A 23,378-nucleotide genomic window follows, 5' to 3' on the forward strand; every position below is an offset into this window, starting at 1 on the left:
GTTTTACTTCTCAACCCGATGGTGGGTACACGAAAGGTTATCTTACTATTACTCTTTAAATCATACAATTTTCGTATTTATGATTTCTTTCACAAATTTAAAAAGTGATCCCATCCACTTTCCAAGCTCAGGGAAGAGCATCAGGGTAACAGTTGGACTGTGGCTTTGCCTCCATTAAGAGAATGGACTTCAAACCGCTTGGCATGTGTATTTTTCTTTTTAAAGTAATAAACCGGTGTGCTAATTTTATTTATTTTAATAATACCCATAAAATAATGAATCTTAGTTGATTTAATGACTGGGTCCTTTTATATAAAATTAGTTTCTACATAAATCCTTGGAGAGTCAGTATATTCTCTGCAAGTAACCAAATTCATTCTCAGATCAGGAATTTTTCGATGCTTCAACTTCATTCCATATTGCAGCTTCAATTTTGGAAGTGTCATATTCCCTCATCATATCAAACTCAAGCCATGGCTGATTCCACTTCTGGGCTTCTTTCATTTGCTCTTCAGTTAAACAAAGGTCAAAACTTATCCCCTTAATATTAAATTTTGGACGTTCCCAGCGTTTGGACCAGGGCTTAGGCTTCATTTTCACTTTCAGCTACGGAAAACACAAGACAGGGAATACATTAGGCTGACAGCTGCAAGCAAAAATTCCTCTAAAGCTGTCATTAAGATACGTATTTCTGATTTTATTCTTGAACTTCCAGTTCAAATGTACAACTTCATACCTGATTAACAGGGACTTCTTGGCTAGGTTCTTGTGCTACTGGTTTCATATTCATATCAAAAGTGCTGTATTCAGGAAGGGCATCTCGCAAGTACAGCAAGCTGTCATCCAGCCGTCTCTCTAATTTGACCACTTGGATCTCCTGGATTCGAGGATTATAAAGTTCAAAGCAAATCTCAACACCTAAGAAGAGAAGAATATAACATATTCTTACAATCTAAATTCAGATTCCTGCATATGCCTCTTACTACAATAAAAGCTATTTCATGAAGTAATTAGCTCAGGTTTTTTGCATGTAGGAAATACGATATAAATATATAATCTTTAAAATGAAGATTACAGAAATAGAAATAAACAAAACCCATATAGATTAAAAAAATGAGAAAACCTGAATTAGAATGAGAATGATAAAGTCTAAAGAAAAACGTCTTCTATAAGTGCATTGAGCCATGTATCTCCTTAATTTTGACAGTATTAACTTAGCTGGAAGTTTAAATAAATTCTTCACTGTCATGTTCTTGTTCATTTCCTAATTACTTAAATAAAGCTTTATCTCCTCTACATTAAGAGCAACAGAATTAATGATGCAGAAAGAGGAACTACATTTTTAAGTTCTAACTTTGGTATAGAAGTCCTCTTAAGATGGCCCTGGTTTCTTAACACTCTGAAGCCCTCCTTCTTACATGAAGCAAGCTAGAAATAGCTTTGAGTGTTTCCAAGATGCTATGTGTAACAGGTTAATATATATCATCTGTATCATCGAACATTTAAGGGGAAGAGTGTATCCTGAGGTTTCCTGGACTAATCCCCAAAAAATATATAAATAGTAAAACACATGATCAACATTGACACCCTGTGTTAATACCAGGATTTAAGCCAGCATTCACTGTATAATCTATTGTTATAGGCACTGATTTAGGAGCTGTGCCTACAGCAAAATCAAAATAGGTAAAATTCTTCTCCTCTCATAAAGTTTACATTCTAGTGGATGATAAATAAACAAGCCACCAAGGTAATGTCATACAGTGAAGACAATCCAGGGTGATGACACTGGGACTGGGGCGAGGGCAACTAAAGCGTATAGTCAGTGAAAGCCTCTCTGAAAAGATGACATTTAACCTGGTTCTATGAAGGGCCAGGAATGCTCCAGGCAGGAAGAACAGCAAATGCAAAGAAACCAGAAAAATGCCCATTTGGCGGGAGCACAGTAACCTGGTGGGACAGGATAGTACATGAGAGATGCTGCACAGAGCTGCAGGCAGGTGATGGTGGCATGCACACGACGGGTAGCAGTGGACATGGGAAAACAGACAGAACTGGGATCAAAGTTCTAGAGACTGCTGATGGACTGGAATGTGTGAAAAAGAATAATTAAAAACAGTTCCTGGAGGGAGGGTACAGCTCAGTGGTAGAGTGCATGCCTCGCATGCACAAGGTCCTAGGTTCAATCCCCAGTACCTCCACTAAAAAAAAATTAAATTAAATTTTAAAAAATTAAAATTAAAAATAAATTTTAAAACAATATAATAATAAAATATTTTTTTTTAAAATAGCTCCTAAGTTTTGGGTTTAAATAAATGGGTGGGGAGTGGTACAGCTGATGGAAATAGAAAAAACTGTGAGAACACACTGAAGGAAATAAACTGTTGTTCTGAACTTGTTTCATGCTTATTTTAGATGCCCAAATGAAGATGTCAAATAGGTAGTTGTATGTGCAAATCCGTAACAAGGGTCAGTCCACAAGATATGAATCTGCGAAGTAACACCACATGGATGGTATTTAAAGCCAAGGGACTAGAAAGAACCATCAAAGTAGGAAGTATCAATGGAGAAGGTACCAGTAGGTTACGAATAGTCAAGACGTTAATGGTAGAAAGCGGCAAGACAGAGCTAATACTTTTGAGTATTCTGTGTCCAGGACTTCATGCACAACATCACAATCAACTGACCACAACCCTGGGAGGTAGAAATTGTCTCAATTTTAAACAAAAAGATCAAACTCAGGTCTGTCACATCTTTGCTCAAGCACAACTTTCTATTACAAGATTACTCTAAGTATACAGCCTGACTGGAGGCACAAGCTCCTATCCTCAGCCAAGTCCTGCTGAGTTCCTACATGCACAGCATCGCAAGTCACTACAGGACAGGGAAGGCAGCGACTGCTGTCATGTGTTCAGTTTCTCTCAACACACTACTGCACGGTTAGCGACCACGAAGACACAACTTTAAGCATGAAACATTTACTGTTCCTGCCTTTTGATTCGTAACTTTTTCCAGAGTTTTACCACTTGTTCCTCTGTCTTATTAGGCACAGCAAACGTATTTTTGCCTTTTTTTGAAATTCCTCCAATTCTTAAATAACTAATAATTGTGATAACTGCTGTAGTATGAAGCAAAATGGGGGCCATTCATTTCAGGAGAAATGAACTTACAAGGACATCATTATGCTTATCTTAATGTTCTCATGGGTTAACTGCTCCTAAAATGAATGTCCCCACACTGCTCTACAGTCACGTCTCCTCCTTTGATTTTGCCATGATTTGGAAAGACTACTTCTAATGGTGGTGTCCCTGTAACAAAAAGAAGCCTTTTCTAGGAGAAAGCAATGCACCAACTCTATTTACTCAGCAACCTCAATTCTCATACCATTCCTAGGCCACAGGCTCCATGTCATCCCGCAGAGATCCCTTTTACTTTCAAGTTCCACTTTCTTATCCCAGGATGAAGAAAATAAAAAAGAATCCTGAGATACCATTTTCCAGAAAATCAAAATAATGAAATGAAACTTACCCTGCCCTTCAATAGTATTCCTAAGAATAAAAGTAGCTCCAAGTCCTGTTCCTGATCTCTGGATGCAAATCCCCAGAAACTGGTTGGTTTTTCCACTGGCATATGGGTCAGCAGTAGTGACACGAAGAATGCTCCCTAGAAATTCAAAAGAGAAGTGAACTTTTACATGAGATGCGGAAACAACAGCACTTCCAGGGAACTTCAAAACAGCCTAAATATTTTAACGTACTATTAGGAATAAGTACCTCATACGGGTAAAACACAGACGGGTGAAAAACAATTTTCTCTATGCCAAGAAAACTCCCCTCCAACCACTAGTAATAAAAGCATCCAGCTGTTACTGACCAACATAGAACTCTGGAATGTGGAGTATTTTTCTCCTTTCTAACATATCTTTTCTTTCTATTTGAAATTTCAGAGGATTTGTTCTTCCCCTTGGAGGAATGAATTCAGGACTCAAGAACCTGTGAAAAACATAAATTTTAAAAAATTAAAAAGCAAACTTAAAAGATCGTTAAAAGAAAAGCCATTGCTTTACCAAAAAGAGTAAAAGATTAGGATGTTGACATGTTTTATTCTTCCTTCTCTATATAAGAAAAGTCCATTTTATTTCTAGAATTGTCGGTGCTCCCAAGTATTCACCCAGAGTTGTGTTAAAAGCTTTATTAAACATCTATAGTGTAAACTGATCCTTACAACAACCAGGTGAAGATGAAGAAAATGAAGCTTAGAGAGGGTAAATAGCAGACCTATTATTTCATTAGCTATGAACTTATCGAGTCAAGATTTAAATGTAGGCATGTCTGTCAGATTCCAAAGCCTGTGACCATATCCACAGGCCTCATGTTGAGTTGTACATGTTATAATAAATTATGTGGCAAAAGACAGAAACATAAAAACCACCAACTGCAAACTGACTTTAAAAATAATCTTCCTGTTCTCAAACTGATTTTAAACTACAGAAAAGGATGACATTACAATGAAAATACATGTCCCTGTCAGCCACCTCAAGAAATAAATGATCAATACAGTTGAAGCCCCTATGCACCCCTCCCTACCCCCATAGTTAATACTATGGGGTAATTAACTAAATTTGGTGACGAATATTCCTACGAATTTCTCCCTTTTCCTCAATTTTCTACTTTGAAACATGCCAAACCTACCAAAAAGTTGAAACAGTAATACAATGACCACCCATATATATAATACACATTGTTTCATCAACTGCCAACATTTTTCCCTATTTATTTATACATAGAATTTTTTTTTTCCTGAAACATTTGAAAACATCAGACAGCAAGGCATTTCATCCCTCTTCAGGAGGCTACTGCTAAGGACTTTCTCTTACACTTATCACAACACTTGTGTAACACCTAAGAACTGCAGCATCAATTCAACAGTATAAGCTAATATAATTTATATTTAAATATACCTAATTGCTCCTTTTATAGCTACTTGGTGCCTAATCCAAGCTACAATCCAACTTCACACACTGTATCTGGCTGTTAGCCTCTTTAGTTTCTTAAACTAATACTATTCCCCACATTCCTGTTTTCATTATCACCAACTTCTTTGAAAAGTCAAAGCCTATAATCTTACAGACCATCCCTGGGTTCTCGTTTCGTTTATTCATCCACATGCCTAGACCAAGGTTAAACACTTTTAATAAAAATATTACAGAGGTGATTATGTGATCTTATCCTGTCGTATCAGAAGACACATAATGTCAGCTTGCACAGCTATTGGGAGAGCGAGGTTTGATTGCTCTGTGAAAGTGCAGAATTTCCCTTGTAAACTATTTTATATTTTACACATGTATGTTATGTCTGGGCAATATAAAAATGCTATCACACTGTATCAATTCTTCTGCAGGTTGCTTTTCTCACACATCGTGTTTGTGAAGTTAATCTCTGTTAACTCTAGTTCATTCATGTTTCACTGCCGTGTAACTGCCCATTATGTGAATGCACGTGCCTGTTCACCTACTGAAGGGCATCTGGACTGCTCTAAGTTCTGATTACAAACATTACTTTTGTGTTCATTTTTGTTCACGTCTCTTGTCCATACATACGTCTCCTTGTTCCATATTACTTTCTTTAACTTGTACACCATCTAGGAGGAAAGGTTTATAGCGTAGAAAGTTTAGTTTAGAAACTTTACTAAGACCTCAAACTTTATAATAAACTTTTTAAAAACTGTTTACCAAATTAGTAATCCCATTTAATTGAATTATATTAAGTGCTGCCATTTAAGAGACATACGTCTTTTCCACTTTCAAAAACAAAAACAAACAAAAAAAGAAATCTTACTCAGAATCTCAAGGTTTCGTAACCTCCAAGTTTATTTCAACTTAGAATCACAGGATATTTTCAATGTTAAACACAGAGATAATCCAATCGACGACGCAGAACCCTTTCAAAAAGCCTACAAGTCACACCAACCTTCCCCTCCTAAAATTCGCTTTTTAATACGGTTGTTATACAGTTTTACAGAAACACCTTCTGCAAATCCTAGATCACCTAAATTTACATGTACCTCCGAAGTTAACACCGTCCTTAAGTAAACAAGGTTTTTAAGCACACTGTCTTGAAGAGCAAGTTTCAGACACAAATTAGTGGAAATTTTTTTTACCACTGCATCGCTTTTGCGAGGGACTGTAAAACACAGTGAGCTGCGGAACTAAAACTGTTGCGGGCAATCCGTTTCCAACCAGGGAGGAACGATGCGTTCCTAAAGAAGTAAAATACGATGTACTTCAGAGAAAAATCTTGGCACAGAGCTTCTAACCTGGAGGATCCCTACTTGAAGTTCTAACCTAGTAAGACTGCAGGGAACGTCCACGCCGGCTTGGGTGGAAGAAAAGAGGGAAACCAACTGGGCTGGGCGCCCTTCTCGGATTCCTGCACACAAGCTCCTGCCACGGGAGCTGCAGACCCGCTCTGCAGGTCTAAGGCGACCGCAGGAGCCACAGCTCACAGACCCCAAAGGCGGGCCTCGGGCCCGGGCGCCGGCCTCACCTTCTCTCCGGACGCTGGGCGCGGCGCTTGTCCACAATGACCGGTTTCGGCGGCGGCTGGAAGGCGCCGGGATGCGAAGGTCCGGTGACTCGCCGGCAGCCCGGCCCCGCGAGGGCCCCTGCGGGAGCGGACACAGAGGTCAAGCCGGCCCGCGCCTGCCCGGAGCTCCGGCCAGACCTCGCCATCTCCCCGCACCGGACTCGCGGTCCCACGAGAGGCCTCCCCCGAGGTCGCCCGCTGACTTCCAGACTCGTCTCCCCCCTACCCTGACCCTGGGTTCATTCGGCGGGCGAGCTCGCGAGGCCCGCTGCACCTACCGCAAGCGACAGACGATGGCGCGGGGAGCAGGGCCCTGGCGGCTCGAAAGCTTCCGCCCAGGCCTGCTGCAGGCCGGCCGACCCTCGCCATGGAGGCCGCCATGCCTGCTCACTCCGCGAGACTACAACTCCCAGTAATCAGTGCGGCGAGGTCGCGGCCACGGCTGGCTGGATGGCGGCTGCTAAGGGACAAACTAGGTAAGTCCTTCCATAACCACCCTCCTCACGCTGATCCCCACCAAAGCCTGGATTTTTTAGGGAAAGTGCACCCTACTTCTTTACTTCCCGCAATGTGCCAATTTATACCCCTCCACGAGGGTGTCCTGTCAGCCGAGAAAGCTTTCCTCCCTCTTTGAATTAACTCTGTCTTCAATTTCTCAGGCAAAACTTCACTACATCAAAATCCATGCTATAGGCTCTTATCTTTACTAGGTACGTTCCATTCCCAGCTCTGATGTCATTTGCAACTTTACTTTTTAACTTCGTTTTTGATTCCTTGTGTGATCACTAGATTAGCGTCTTCTCTGCCGTTGCATGGTAGCTCTGGAGGGCGCGGGGGTTGTCTTTTGCTCACCGTTTCTCTCCGTATTTACCTGCTCCTCACTGTGTTACATGCAAGAAAGAAAATAGCTCCTGACCGAACAGGTGGCACAGAGTTCCCGAGAGGACAGAAAGCGTTACTCCTTTGAGCAGCTAAACTGGAGTTTGGGCTGGGCAGCTGGGGGTAGGAATAATGTTACTCGGAAACCTGGGTTCACTCCAGAAGACAAAACCAAGCCAGAGACTGGGGGAAGGAAGGACATATTACTTGCAGCAAGTGAGGAGAATGCAGGGGATCTTTCCCAAAGCAGCGTCTCCCTGAACATCCAATTTAAGGAATTTTTAAGCTAAAGGTACATGCATATTCAGGAAGGAGTGTGTGGTGTATGCACGTTCGTGAAGGGCCATGAACTGGAGAATTCAGCATAGAATTGGGACGAAGGTTAACAAGTCCAAGCATTAGTTGATTGACTTCACAATGTTAGAGCAGCAGATAGCTAGATATGAGCAGAGAAAGGGGGATGCAGGCCAAATGGCAGAATTAGGCAGAAAGGAGGGGCACAAGCCAAATGCAGGAAACATACATGTGCACCAGGGGTCCCTGGGCAGAGAAAGAAAAGCAGGAATCTTTGGGCTGATAAGAGGCCACACCTTTTGGCCTGGAGACCAACACAGAAAGGTCAGAAAAGGCAAGAATTTCCAGAGTCCGAATGCTCTTTTGCTCTTTATGCCCTCATTTCAATAAAATTAGCCTTGCAGGTCAGAAGTACCCATCATGCACCGACGCCATGACACTTCTGATCCAGATTAAATAAGGACAAAAATCCCTCCTCCCTTTGGGAAGGTGGAGTTGGGCTGATAAACAGGAAATACGACCTCACGCCCTTCCCTCTTCAATGAATATTCCGCCCATTCATTTCACACCCTATGTAACTACCTTGCCAAAGAAACTCAGGGCAGCTGCTTGCCTGCTCTTCCCTTGAAAGTGTACTATCCATCCTTTAGTAAATCCTCACTTTATTTTTCTTAACCTCTACATCTTGTCTCTGAATTCTTTCTGTGACGGGACAAGAACCTGGAACACCGGTTGGATCCACCGGCAACAAACTGTGGCTCCCACTTGAATTCTTTCCTGTGCAAAGCTAAGGACCCACACTTGGCAGGGCACATCCCAGGGGCTTAACCAAGACCTGGGACACGGCCCTCCTCACGTCCCACATCCGTCTTCCTGCATCATCTTTAGCCTCCCAGGGGTGGTTCCCAAGTCTGAGGCTCAGAGCACTGGATGGGTCTCAAAGAGAGGGCCTATGCATGATGTTATCTGGAAAGAGTTCTTGGGTGAGTGGGGAGAGCAAAGGGTGTTAAGACTCCAGAGAGATCTTAGGGGACCCAGGGCCAGTGAACATGCAGTGATATCTCTGTGGGGGCTCAACAGTGGCAGAAAAGAGGCAGAGAGCTGTGAGGTGGGGCTGGGATAAACCAAAATATACTGGAATTAAATTTCCACTCTTCCTATGGAAGTGGGGTTTCAAACAGAAATTGAAATAAATCTAGATGAAGTTATGTTTCTTTTATATGAATCTGAGGCTAAAGACTGCTCCCTGAAACGTAGATAAGTTTTGTTTTCTTATCAATGCTGCATAGTGTGAATGAAAATACTGCAAACCATATCAGTAAACAAAGAGTGCTGAAGCCATCAAGTCCTCAGACACTGCCACCACCCCCCACAGTGGAGACCAGCCCGCAGCCCAGCCTCTGCAGTCACAATGGTTTCCTCTGAGGGGACTCAGAACAAGGACGGGACACTGGCCCTAGACAGCCCGGTGCTTGTCAAAGGAATGGATTCAGTGAGCCCAAATGTTTGCTTTCTCCCATACAGAGAAAAACACTAAATTCTTTAACTTGAGACGCCTGGTTTTCTTTAGATAACAAGTCATCTTTTATTGTTCCAACTACCCGATCTTTGTTGTAAAGCTCCTGTATATCCTAGCCCCCCTCCCTCAACTCTTCGGAGCAGCCCCTGAGAGCGACCTGAGAGGCTGTCATCCTGGCTTGAGTCCTCCCACCAAATAAAACATAACTCTCAACTGTTAGGCTGTGCATTTATTTCAGTTGGCAATAGTGATCCTAATTTACGGGGAGAGCCTCTGTGCTCCTTCCACCGTGAGATGGCCACATGGCTCCCTTGTTTCCTGAGTGAGGTCTAGAAAAAGAATTACAAGTGTCGAAGGAAACACACTCAGTTTGAAACTATCAGCAGCAAGAGGCACTGGGCACTGGAGGTTGAGGGCAAGTGCAGAATGAACACAGAACCCTCAATTAAGGGACCACATGTTCACTCGCACTTTCTGCTTTAGCATCTTTCAGAGAATCCCTCAGGGCTCCCACCAACCTTGTCTTCTTAGGCAACACATTCCACTCAGCTGGGATCCTATTCTTCATCTGTGGCTTCAAGGAACACTTCTTTGCTGATGGCCTCTCAGCCTACTTCTGCTTCCCAGACACCCCAACCTGAGACAGGAGGGAAGGGGGCCTGGCACAACCAGTAAAAGAAGAGCACAGCCACTGAGGATACAGCATAAACTGGCTAAAATAAGCCAGGCCCAGGATGGGGGAGATTTAACTTCCAGTAGACCTTGAGCCTCATTATAGGCCCATTGAAATGCAGTGGCATGCTAAATGACACACTCACAGGCACCACGGCCATAAAAGGCCAAAAAGTGGGTGGGGGCCCATTTCCTGGGAATCCCCACCCCTTCCCCAAAACAGTTGGAATAGTCCTCCCATTTGTTAGCATAAGAAATTACCCAGCCATAAAAGCTAAGCACCCCCGCACCCCAGGGCCACTGTCCCGAGAAGGACTGCGTTCTGCCTATGGAATGCCTACCTCTCTAAATAAACTTACTTTCACTTCGCGATGGTTCACTCAAATTCTTCCCTACACAAGACAAAAACCTGCTCTCCAGTAACAAACCCAGCATGAAATACGCACCTCGAGGCCTCTACCCAGGACCCATCCTACTGGCACTAGAACTCAGTACTGCAAACCAGAACTCACCTATTTCATTTATCCTGTCAAAGGATAAAATAAAAACCATCAGAACATAAAAAAAAAAAAAGGTTTTTTCAATTGTTGGGCAAGGAGTACACACAAGTGAAGAAATTCCCTGGGAGCTTGCAGGTGGGGATAATTCAGGGAGTTTTGAAGTGACTGTACTAATTGAAGGCTACGTGAGTCCGTATGTCTGTTACATTGTTCACTGGCCAGGAGAGGTCTTCCATAGGTCTGTTAGGGTCTGTCTTCTCAGAGACCAATTTCACGGTTCTTTAATCAGCCAGCTAGGAAGAGAGATGACATTCAGGGTTGTCATTTTCTGGGTCAGTGTAAATGGAAGATTTTCCTTTGACAACTTTATCTTTTTTTTTCCTGCTAAAATCAATGATAGGTTTAAACTGAAAAACAACAAACAAACAAAACACCAGCACAACGTGAGAGCTGTGTTCGGTTTCATTTGCGGCTTACTGAGGTCCATATAGCTCAGGAGCCAGTCCTTCAAAGGGGCAGGGGCAGGCGAGTGTATGTATGATCTTGGTGAAGGGGTGCAGTCGTCAAGAACACAGCTCAGTAGAGGGTTGCTGCCAGTCACAGGAGCAATTGTCTCCATTAATGGTTGTAGTGCTTTTCTAGGTGTACAATGATGCAAGGAATTGGGTTCATAAAATTTCTCCTGAAAATATTTAACCACGTGAAGTCCTGTTCTGGAGTTTTTCCGGGAGCACAGAGCGCCTCAGTCCTGATCTCAGCCCCGAACTCCCTTCAGGGGGTGTTGGAAGTCAGCGGCCGCAGGGGCTGATAGCCTAACCCACAGAGCCAGACGGAGAGCAGACGCCAAATGCTGCCTGTTTGGCACCTCTCACAGACCCTCGAGGTGAGACTTCTAGGCCATCAGGTATGTAGGTCCCTGATTTTATTAGAAATTGTCAGAATACTTTTCAAAGTGTTACAGAATTCACCCACCACCGGTGACGTGTAGGTGTTCTTGTCTCCTTCCCCTCTGCCCGTTCCGCTTGCTAATTTTTTTAAAATTAAGTTTTTTTGCCAGTGTCATGTGTTAAAATGGTATTTTATTTGTGTATTAATTCACATTTTCCTACTGGTGAGATTGAGTTTCTTTTTGTAGGTTAATCAGTTATTTGTATTTCTTCCTGTATCAGTTGCATTGTATCAAATGCAGCCTTTATCCATTTTTCCATTAGTCTGTTTTTAAATCAATTTGAAGGCTCCTTGTGAATGTTAGATATGCTGCCACATGTGTGTTTTGATTTGGTTTTGTGATAATTTTTTTGTCATACATGCTAAAAAATAGTAGTCCAATATATCACTCTTTTCCTTTATAGTTTCTGGAGTTTGTGTCTTCTCAAGGAGGACTTCTCATCCCCAAAGTTTTAGAAGTAGTCTCCCAACATCTAAATAAGAAGCCCGCATTATCTGTGATTTCCATCTATTCTTGTCGTCTTCTTTCCTTTGGGAGGACAACCAGAGAGATGGGCTGTTTCCCTCGTGCAGCCCAGCAGTCTCTCTGGACCTCAGGGACTGTGTAGCTGACTACAGCCCCCTACCTGCCGGGGGCAACGCACTGGGTGATGCCATATGCTGCACGTGAGCCAGTGCTGTCGGTCCTGACTCTGAAGAGTGAGGAGGTATGGTGGAGAAGGAGGGTGGGGGCTGGGGGTGGCAGGGAGATGAGACTTTGACCAGCTACTGCATGGAATTCAATTCCCTGCAGTGGAATTGGAGGGTAATAAAGAGGGTACTGAGGGCTCACTCCTGGGAGGACCTCAGGTGCTCACCACATATTGGGCCAGAGTGGTCAGTACCTCTGTTTCGCCAAGTGATAAATGTCACAGGGAGAAGGAAAGATCGGAGATTCCCACATCTAGGCTCAAGGGGCAGTGAGCCACTTCCTTGCTGGTGCCCGCGTGGGGGTGCTCAGTCTTTCCCCGCACTTGTAAGTGCATGTGATGTGGGGGCTGCACTTCCCCTGTTTGTTTCCTCCCGAGTGCCAGCGACACCTGTTACATTCCCAGGTGTGGGGACTGGGCCCTGTGCTCTGCCCCTGTCCATGGTGCTGGAGATCCCCTTGATCCTTTGCCTTTAAAATCTGGAAGCCCACTCTATCATCGAAAGAATTCAAACCTTTCGCTGTGCTATGGTGTAACATAATTCTGCCACAGAACATTTGGGTATATCTTTTTGTCGTATTCCTGAAATCCCACACAAGAATCTTATATGAGGTGTTTCTACAACAGACCTCGGGAAAGCCAGCTTCACTCACATCTTAAATGACCAGGCTTTCCTTCCCCTAACTCTGTCTTTCTTGCTGGCCTCAAGTCTCCATTTAGGGCACAATTCTATCCCTGCATTGTAACTCTCTTTGAAACATAATGTTTTGGGGGGGGTGGCGCTTTTTTTTTTTTCATTTTTCCCTCAGATCTTTTTTCATGGCAAGGCTTGTGCAACTAACCATGCCTGCTTCTTGCTTGGTTCAAAGAACAAGTTTATCACAGGGTTGGGGGAGAATTTTGAAAAGAGACTGTCAACAAAAAAATTAATCAGTTGATCTAAGAAAGAAACAGAAAGTTGTATTCAAGCCAGATTTGAGGCTTATAACCCGAGAAGAACATCTCAGAAAGCTCTGAGAACTGTTCTGCCAGTTAGCAAGCAAGGCACAGTTATACAAGTTTTTTGAATCAGAGGATTGTACATCAAATGATGTATTATTGACCCCCAGTTTATAAAATCCAGATCTAAGCATCTTCCTGGTGGTCGTGTGACCCCTTACAAGATCAAGAAGGAATGTTGTCTTTTAACGAGTTGTCTTGTTGGCACTAGGAGAGTGTTGCTTTTTATGGCTAAGCAGGAATTCCTGCCGGTGAGAGACGTTTGGTAGATGCACAGAGCAGACACACAGTGCACAGTGGGGGGAAAGAGGAGGTTAAAGGGCAGAGAAGAATTTTCTTATGTTTAATTTTTTCTTGTCTTGTCATAAATATGAATTTTATTTCACAAGACTAAGGATGTGTAAGTGGAGACAGTGGAGGAAAAACAGGAGAATAGAAACCAAGGGAAGAAAGAATGTCAAGGAGAAAGTTCCCTATGCTTGAAAAAAAGGAAATCTCCCTGGCAGAGATGATGAGAAAAATGGACATTTCAAGGTGTCTGCCCGTTTTGTGTTCCTAAATGGAGCAGCGCCTACCAAGGTGAAGGCAGTGTGGCAGTAAGTACAACAGGGGAGCAGGCCCAGCAAGGAGTGTGGGTCTGGCAGATTCCTGCTCCAAGGCCCCTCTCTTCCAAGGTCCCTCAGGTGCCTGGCTGCTGCCCTTCATAGACAACAAAAAATATGCTTTTCCTGATACATGCCTGCCTTACTGAGATAATGATCATCTATACAATGCCTGGAAACCTGACCTCCAGAACCAACAGCCCCCAAGAAGTCATGTAGCTTTACCCTTTCATGGCCCCATCCCTTCCCTATTATCGGCTTGTGCACAAGCTGATCATGCACCTAGTGACTCCTCGGTAACTGATGTAACCCCCCCTGAAAAAGGTCTCAGCAACCGACCCTCAGAGCTCACACAGGAACCTCTCATCTGTGTGACCTGCTGTTAGACAGCATACCTAATACTTTCACCTTTGTCTTTGGTAAATTCTTCTACTGCCCCCACCGACCTGCCCAACCCCCCGACAAAAGGAGTATTTTATTGTTGACATTTAGAATTATCGAAGCATGGTGATAATAGAAAGAAGACCAACTTCTAGATGATTTTATTGTCGCTGGAAATTAGGTTCTCGTCTCATCACAGAAAGAATCCAGAGATGAGAGACACCAAGTTTAAGAAAGTGAAGTGAGGATTTATTGCGGAAGAGATAGTACGTTTTCAAGGGGAGAGCAGGCAGACTCAGGTGAGGAGCTGTGCTGAGTTTCTTCGGCAAGTTGGTTACATGTCAACTGAAATAAACGCACAGCCTAAAAGCTGAGGGTTATGTTTCATTCAGTGGACATTTCTGAGGATTCAAACCCCTTTAAGCCCAGATGACAGACTCTCAGATGGCTCTGAGGGCCTGCTCCAACGAGGCAGGGGAGGAGCCAGGATACATCGGAGCTTCACAGCAAAGACCAGGGAGTCAGAATATTAAAGATTACTGTTACAGAAAACCCGGCATCTCAAGTTAAAGAATTTAGCACTTTTCTATGTATGGGAGGGAGCAAATGTTTGGGCTCATTGAAACCATTCCTTTGACAAGCACCCAGCTGTCTAGGGCCAGTGTCCTGCCCTTTCTTCTTCTGAGTCCCCTCAGGGGGCACCACGGTGAGTGGCTGCAGAGGCTGGGCTGCCTGCTTGTCTGCACCTTAATCTCACTGTGGGGTGGAGGGGGGTGGCAGCAGCATCTGATGACTTGATGGCTTCAGCATTCTCTGTTTACTGGTATGGCTTGCAGTATTTTTTGTCCGCAGGGTATAGAAAAGAATGGGTGGAATTTTCATCAGGGAGGGAAGGGTTTGGGGTTGTATTCCCTGATTTCCATCCCAGCTCCACCTTCCCAAGAGGAGAAGGGACTTTTGTCCTTATTTAGTCTGGATCAGAAGTGTCATGGCATCAGTATATGATGGGTACTTCTGACCTGCAAGGCTCATTTTATTGTAATGAGGGCATAATGAGCAAAAGGTTACATTTGGGCACTGGAGATTCCTGCCTTTTCCCACCTTTCTTTGTCTGCCTCCAGGACGCTAGTCACCCCAAAATGTGTGATCTCCTGTCAGTCCTGAGATTCCTGCTTTTCTCTGTCTGCCCAAGGACCCCCATTGTTTACATGATGTGTGGTTTCCTGCATTTGGCCATCCCTCTCCTTTTTCACCTAATTCCTGCCACTTGGCCTGTGCTCATACCTAGCTGTCTGCCTGCTCTAATATTACTATTGTCTTTAAATTCTTAACCAACAGGGTACTTACTCCCTTATTGTTTGCTCCCAGGTTAGACCACTCCCCACCTCCATCATATCTTTAGTGCATTGCTGAAATGGAGAAACCCATTGTGAACATTTCCATTTGTTTGAATGAACTGAAGACAAAGAGAAAGGCCCAGAGGGGAGGGGAACCAAGGAGGGGAACTCTAAACTTATCTGCATAATAAAGCAAGTCATTGATTCCTAAGGCATGCCTGAAGGGAGAGTCATGGCTGACCTAGGAAACTGGGGAGGAGGAGGAGAATGTCTGGAAATATGGTGATGCAAACTCTCTCAGTCACTCTAAACCTTTGGGAAAGGCCTTGCGGATTGGCTTGAAGTTGGGGTGAGTGACAAATCTTGGAAGAGGGGGCAGTGAACAGAAAGCAATTTATCGTAGGAAGTAAACACCAGATATCAAGAATTCATGGAGGCTAGGACACAGAGCCAGAGAGGCCACGAATAATGTGCAAGAATCTTGGAGAAGGTATCGGATTTCACACAGCTTCGCATAAGGAAACAGACCGTTGTGGGCATTAGTGTTAAGAGACAGATTCTCGTGTTCCCTCCTGGATTCAGTGGAGTAAGAGGGAGAGGAAGCGGGTCCAGGATGAGTTCAGGGAAAGGAGGTGTGGAACAGACAGCTCTGTCTGGCCTCTCTAGGCCTTAGGCTCCTGGTATTTGGTCTGAGAGTAGAAATGGAAGATCAGACGAAGGGATTCAGAGTGAAAGGCTAACAGTTATACAGTGTGGATTTGACTGGTGGGGCTCATGAAAAGAATTTTTTAAGAACCAAACCTGGCAGATAGAACGACAGGAATCAATTTGGGGTCTTGATCTCAAACATTACTCGCCGTATGTCCTCAACAAATGTTAGCTTCATGAATTTTTTTTAATAAAGTGACCCTGATAGAAGTGAAAAGTGGTGAAAAAGGAAAAAAAATAGGACAGAAGAACTCAAATTTACATAATTTAGAGGCAGATAGGGTCAGGCCTGAGTAAGTCCTGGAGGAATTACCGTGTGAACCCAAACAGACACTTAGTGAGCACCTATCGGATGCCAAGCACGCTAGGAACTAGAAATAAAGAACCGCGTGTGACTGGGCCTGGGCATCGTGGAGGTTCTGTCACAGAGTGTGGCTTTCTTACGTGATGGGAATCCCTCTTTTCACTGGCTTCTCTTCCAAGGCTTTCCTGACCGTCCTTCAAGACTCAGATCAAATCTTATTTGCTCCATGAAACTCTATCCAACAACTCAAAAAAAAAATTAGCTCTCTTTGTTTCTAGAGCATTCTTCCAGACTTGTATTATGCCGTTTGGCCCTCATTGCTGTTATCTGTTTCTGTGTTTGTCTTCCTCGATAGACTGTGTAGAAGAAACACATTCATGTTGTTTGGATTTGAATGTTAGATTCATGATGGCAGTACTAGATTCTTTTATCTCTGAACTCAAGGGCTCTCAGTCTGCAGTGGTCGTCCTTCCCTGGACCACTTCCTGCTCTGACTGAATGTCCCAGTGGGGACACTAGACTTTTCTCCAGTGACAGGCAGCCCTTGAGAGGAGGGCTCTAGGTCGCTCTCTGTCTTCCAAAGCCCCAGCAAAGCATGGCAAAGAGAGCACGCTGGGTAAATGCTCATCTCACTCAAACAGGTTGAAAGCTTAGCTTGTGTAATAATAAAAACTCAGAGCCAAAATTAGCATCCCATCTTGTTCCTTCTTCCTAGCTGGAGCAGAAGGGAGGTGAAAACCTGCTGTCTCAGAGCCCCAGATGGTCAGCTTCTCGCTTTCTCAGCTCATGTTTCCCCAACTGGCTAAAGAAGGTTGACTATTGGACTGGGCACAGGTAGTGAGGGGACAAGGGCAGGGTCTCCTGTCACGGGACCTGTGTCTGACAGAGCTTCTTCAGTGAGAGGATATCTGAAGCAGATATCCGTCTTTCACCTGGGGTAAATCTTTTGGGGTTTCAGAGACCCCCGCCAGCCCCTCTGATCACAGCCCCTCTGATGTAGACAATGTAGTCTGTCACTCTGGATGCTGTTCCCTCAAGCCCCTGGTTTGCTCATGGCCCATTCTGCATTGAATCTCACTGCTGGGGTCCCTTAGCTGTCTCAATATTTTCTATCCATCCAGACTTCAGGAACACAGTGCAAGATCTACTGCAACCATGGAATCCTCATCCTCCCCAGTCGCCCCCCCTGCAAATCTCCATTAAGTTTAAGGGAAAGAGGCTGCCCTGGACACTCCTCACAAGGGAGTAGGGGCTTGGCAACAGCATCTTCCAAATAAATCTTTCTGAAACTCCTCCCCCTTCTCTCCTCTCTAGATACTTACAGCTCTTCTGTATTCTCAGGTAAGGGGCAGAAATTTTCTTTTAAATTGAGGTATAGTCAGTTTACAATGCTGAGTCAATTTTTGGCACACAGCACAATTTTCCAGTTATACATGAACATACATATATTCATTTTCATATTCTTTTGCACCGTGAGCTACTACAAGACCTTGTATATCAATTTCCCTGTGCTCTACAGTATAATCTTGTTTATCCATTCTATATATACCTGTCAGTATCTACAAATCTTGAACTCCCAGTCTGTCCCTTCCCACCCCCCTCCCTGCTGGCAATCACAAGTTTGTGTTCTATGTCTGTGAGTCTGTTTCTGTTTTATACGTAAGTTCATTTGTCGTCTTCTTCTTTTTTTTTTTAGATTCCACATATGAGCGATCTCATATAGTATTTTTCTTTTTCTGTCTGGCTTACTTCACTTAGAATGACATTCTCCAGGGACATCCATGTTGCTGCAAATGGTATTATTTTATCCTTTTTATGGCTGAGTAGTATTCCATTGTATAAATATACCACAACTTCTTTCTCCAGTTATCTGTTGAAGGATATTTAGGCTGTCTCCATGTCTTGGCTATTGTAAATAGTGCTGCTATGAACATTGGGGTGCAGGTTTCTTTTTGAATTAGGGCTCCTTCTGGATATATGCGCAGGAGTGAGATTGCTGAGTCATATGGTAAGTCTATTTTTAATCTTTTGAGGAATCTCCATATCGTTTTCTATAATGGCTACACCAAACTGCATTTCTACCAACAGTGTAGGAGGGTTCCCTTTTCTCCACACCCTCTCCTGTATTTGTCATTTGTGGACTTTTGAATGATGGTCATTTTGACTGGTGTGAGGTGATACCTCATTATAGTTTTGATTCGGGGCTGGAAGTTTCATTTGTGAATTCTCAGCGTGAGGGGCCCACACTCGGCCACTCCCGGGCCTCAGTTGAAACTGAGGCAGGAAAAGTCTCATCTAACAAATCTGTAACAGGAAGCTCTAGTATGCTGAGGTGTAAATCCAGAGATTCTCAATTCACTCACTCATTTTCTCACACAACACCTGTTCTTTGAGTCAGGAACCTGGCAACACCCCCAGGAACTGTCCAGCTTCACCGGACGTTAAGCAGTTTCTATTGCATTCAATTTGGATTGTCTTCAAGTTATCAGTTTTTAAGGGAGGCTCCCTGGCTGGGACTAAATTCAACAGAGCACAGAAGTGGTCAAGATTGCTTCACAAACTAGGGGTGCAAATGTGGGCACATACCTCTCACTTTTCCAACTGCCTGGTAAGTAACCCCCATTTATTTAGCCAGAAATCAGCATCTCTTTGAAGTCGCCTCTCTCACCTACGTGAGATGATCTGAGAAGGTCCTCGTGTATGAGGGAGGGAGCCCGGGAATCTTGTGTCCACTGCTGCCACTGTCCGACGCCGCCACACGGTGGCGCTGCGGAAGGTCCCGCAACCTTCCGCAGTGCGGCTTTGGCGCGTGTCCCCCGATAGTGGCTCAGAGTCTCTGAAGGAGGGTGACCCCATTGCCTTAAAGATAACCTCAGCCAGGGGGGACTCCTCACTTGGACTCCAGAGGTTGCAGCTCGGCTGAGTTCTGCGTCCAGTTTTCTTTCACAGCCCCTGTCCAGGTGCCGGCTGGTCCCAGCATCCCCAGGGCAGGACAGGTGGCCGGGAATCCCAGCAAGCCTTTGTTTGAAAACCGAAAACACAAAGTGTCCTGCTATCACCTCCCCTTCCTGGACAACGGGGCTACTTGCCAATCACCTAGAATTCGGGGGAGGGGGAAGAACCTTCAAGAACTCCCTAGGGAATTGCAGGGCGCCCTGCTCATCCCTTCCCCTTCCCACTCCCTCAGGTTAGCGGCCTGTGGAGGCCATTTGGTTTTCTGTCAGAATCTACAGGCCAAGAAGAAGCTGTTGCTTTTCTTACCCAAGGAAGGGACTGTAAAATATAATCTTTTAATCTTCTGTAGGCGTTCCTCGGGTAAGTCACCCTGCCTCAAAGTAAAAGTGTGTTTCACGTGCTTTACGATCTGAAACAGTCCATGGCCCTGACCTTCAGAGCAGACTTCTGAGAGTGCATTTGAAAACAGGGCCACGGTCTGACCCCTCTGACTTAAGGAAGTGATTTTTAGATTCCAAGGGCTTGCTCATGCATGGCAATTAGTTTTTAAAGCTCCAAGAACAAAAGGCAGTCTCCATGGAGATGTGGAGCGGTGAACCCAGTGTTTGTGCTGCAGGGATGGAAGTCATGGAGTGCTGGATGTCACACTACTGACTAAGCCGGGCCTCACCTTTCCTGACTAGGGAGGAGGGGGGTTGCCTGGTGAGAGGGTGAGACAACACATCCTGCAAACTGCACAGCGACAGCTGCCGTTTTTGAACATGGGCTGTATGAGAAGCGTTTTGGGGGACAGTTTGCATATGTTTTTCCAATGTTCATGATCACTCTAGCTGGTGGATACCTATTACCCCCATTTTACAGATGAGAAAAGTATAGCTCAGAGAAGTTAAGTAACTGGTCCACTGTCACACAGCTAGTTATTAGTGGAGTTGGGATTCAGATTCAGTTCTTAGGACTCTACAAATCATTCTCTTCACGTAATCCTATGTTGCCTCTCAAGAAAGGTGTTTATCTTGGAAGGTGGATGGCAAGGAAAAGGTAAGTGGGAATTGATCTTGCCATATTTCAGGGTTCCTTGTGAGATTTCACATTCAGACAAACAATAGCTTTGCCTGTGAGTCAACCATGAAAACTATTCTGATCTGCAGTCCCTGGCAGAAGGGGTAGTGGAAGCAAAGGGCACAGAACACATGTGACCATTTGTTTTCCTTGGTAGTGAATGGGCGTCTTGCTAAGCTGGCGTCCTCTTGTCACATTTCTGTGTCTTTGCTCCCACAGCTCCTCTGCCTGCAGTAAACTTTAGCCCCCACCTTGTTCCACTTGGAGAAAATCTGACTGTCTCCTCTGCAGAGGAAGACTTTCTCTCCCTGGTGGGTCCCCCAGCACACAGGTGGACCTCTGTCCCCTGTGTCCCCATCTTCCTTGTGCGGGCACTAGTCGGCACACATGTTCAAGGCGTAGTAGGCTTAGGGCTCAACACATGCTCTTTTACCCAAGACAGAAGTAGATACCTGGGATGCTCAGAGCCCCAACCATCCAAAAACAGGGAGATGTAAAGGGGGTTGCAGAATCTCCAAACCAAAGGTGGCCAGGGCTAGGAGGTGAAGCTGGGGCCAGGAACCAGGAACCAGGAAGCTGCAGAGGGTGACAGAAGCAAGTGCCAGCACGCCGAGCTAGAAGGCGCACCGTCTAGTGAGGGGCCTGTGTGGATGATCGGTCCTCAGTCAGCAGGCAATGGATCAGGGAGGAACTGAAGTCTGACGAACAGCATTTCTTAAGCCCAGCCAGAGGCTGCATTTGTCACAGGCAGTCATAGCAGCTGGGATTGAAGTCATAATTCCCCCAAGAACTCATCGTGCTCCTGAAACTTCTCCCCGTATTTCCCAACTGACTTCTCCACCAGTTTGACCAAGCCCTGGGCTGCCTGAACTGGTAAGCCACACCAGCCATCCTGGCCAGCCACACTCTGAGCAACACTTGCCTCTCTGGCTGCCTGTCTGCAGAGCTGGACCCAGCTGAGCCCGACACAGCGGTTCGGGTAGCTCAGCCCCCCATCTGGGAGCTGGCCGGGACTCCTGACTGTGATTCTAATCGTGCCTGACACCCCCTTGTTTTTCCGCGTGTTGGGAATTTTCTTGGTTGAGCCTCCGGGCCTCCCTTATTTCTGTGCTTAATGAGCTCATTTCTTTTTCTTTTTCACCTGGCAGGTTTTAGGGCTGGTTAATGAGTGGTGGTTCTATTTAACAGCCAAATTGGACTGAGCTCAGGGCACTTTTCTTGCCACTTCCAGTCCTCAGACCCTCAGTGTCTTTTGCAGCCTCTCCCCAACTCTGGCAGTGGCCTTCCTCAGTGTAGTTCCAGACTGTGGAAGTTTCCGGAGTACAATGACACATAGCCTCGGGGTTTGGTTTTGTTTGGTTTTGTTTCTTCACATACCAGCCCTGGGACAGCAGTTTCAAGAGGAGCTTATCCTTTCTAAGAAGAAGCTGTTAAAGCATCAGGGAAAGTGATTTATTTTTAAATACAGAGTTTCTTCTCTGAGTTTTGTCTGAAGTTTTTGGTACTTTTTTGGGGGTGGAAGGGGGGAACTGGTTATGAATTCTAGGGGGACTTGCCAGGGGCTATTTCAACCTCCTTTATGTGAAGCTGCTGTAAAAAAGCCACCAGGAAGGAACACTAATGAAGGGACATTGAAAGCCTTGCTTTGGGATTGGCATCCCAGGGAAACTGTCAGCCCAGAGACAGTGAGAAAGAACGCGGGGTCCGTGGCAAGGACAGGAATCTGCAGGGACTCAGCAGCTGACCCAGTGCCTGGCAGCTGCTCGGGTGGTGACGTCACAGGGGCTTTGCTGAGCTGTGTGCCACAAAAAGTCTAACCCAGAGAATCTCCTGATTCATTTGCCTACCCATCCATCCATCCATCCACCAGTCTTCCATCCATCAGTCTTCTATCTATTCAGCCGTGTATCCATTCAGTAAATGAAGACTGAGAACTTACTGCGAGGCAGGCACTGGGTTAGGTACTGGGATGGCAGGAGGCAGGACTGGACACAGCCCCAGTGAGTACTCACAGGCCATCTTCACGTGTTTCAGAGAGTGAGGGTTCTTGCACAGAGAGGCCAGCAGACGGCGGGGAGGCACTGGAGGATGAGCACACAAGTCTCAGTGTGGTACGCTTGGGTCGTTCGCAGAATGGTCGTAGCTCCTTGTCTCCTGCTGGGCCTCGGAAGTGTGGACACAGCACTCCTCCTCCTGAGCTCCGCTCCCCGCCGTGAGGTCAAGGCTCCCAGCCTGCTTCTGCGTGGGGTCCAGGCTGGGGGGCGACAGGGAGTCTGAGGTGCTTCCAGCCTAAGTGAGAGCCAGGGCTCCTGGGCCACTGTCACTGAGGGCAAGAACCACAGTGTCATCTGACTCCCGGCTTTGCCCCAGCAAGCATCAGAGAGGGGCGCAGGTGGGGAGGCAGCTGGCCTTCATCCACGTTGGGTTATCAGTGTATTAGCTCGCGAGCACAGCGGTAACACAGCACCACAGTCCAGGCGTTGACACAGCGGAGAGTTGTTTTCTCACAGACCTGGAAGCTGGAGGCCCGAGGTCGGAGTGTGAGCGGGGTGGATCCCCCACCCACGGCTGCTGGCGGTTGCGCACGATCTCTGCCGGCCCTTGGCCTTTGGAAGCATCACCTCAATCTTGCCTTCATCTTCGCACGGCACTCGGAGTGTGTGTGTGTGTGTGTGTGTGTGTGTGTGTGTGTGTGTGTGTGTCTAAGCTTTTCCTTTTAATAAGGATACAAATCACACTGGAGGAGGGCCCACACTGATGACTTAACTAATTCTATCTACCATGACTTTATTTCCAAATAAGGCCACGTTCTAGGATACTGGGAGTTAGAACTCACTGTAGGAATCTGGGGTGCGGGGGAGCACAGCTGTACCCACAGCGCAACGTTACTGACTTTACCCTTTTCCCTGCTCTCAGCAGTGCGTACGATGAAGAGGCCACGGCCATCGCGC

At 45.4% G+C, this 23,378-nt stretch overlaps 1 protein-coding gene across 1 annotated transcript; it reads right to left on the minus strand.

The window, feature by feature from the left end:
- Window positions 1-241: 241 nt before the first annotated feature.
- MRPL19 (mitochondrial ribosomal protein L19) lies at window positions 242-6,987 on the minus strand. The gene is made up of 6 exons (XM_006203782.4): window positions 6,860-6,987; window positions 6,543-6,660; window positions 3,871-3,989; window positions 3,526-3,660; window positions 737-918; window positions 242-606 (listed from the first exon to the last, which is right to left on the minus strand). Exons 1-6 carry the CDS (start codon window positions 6,960-6,962, stop codon window positions 385-387), a joined length of 879 nt encoding a protein of 292 aa, XP_006203844.1. The 5' UTR covers window positions 6,963-6,987; the 3' UTR covers window positions 242-384.
- Between the last annotated feature and the right edge of the window lie 16,391 nt (window positions 6,988-23,378).

The sequence above is a fragment of the Vicugna pacos genome, chromosome 28, assembly GCF_048564905.1.
Source record: "Vicugna pacos chromosome 28, VicPac4, whole genome shotgun sequence".
Classification (NCBI taxonomy): domain Eukaryota; kingdom Metazoa; phylum Chordata; class Mammalia; order Artiodactyla; family Camelidae; genus Vicugna; species Vicugna pacos.

Bases quoted from the DNA above. Each gene is read 5' to 3' on its own strand.
- MRPL19 (XM_006203782.4), bottom strand. From the start codon at position 6,962: ATGGCGGCCTCCATGGCGAGGGTCGGCCGGCCTGCAGCAGGCCTGGGC. The intron at 6,661-6,859 runs GTAGGTGCAGCG...CCGCTCCCGCAG, and splicing joins GCCATCGTCTGTCGCTTGCG to GGGCCCTCGCGGGGCCGGGC. The intron at 607-736 runs GTATGAAGTTGT...TGTTTTCCGTAG, and splicing joins AAGAAGTCCCTGTTAATCAG to CTGAAAGTGAAAATGAAGCC.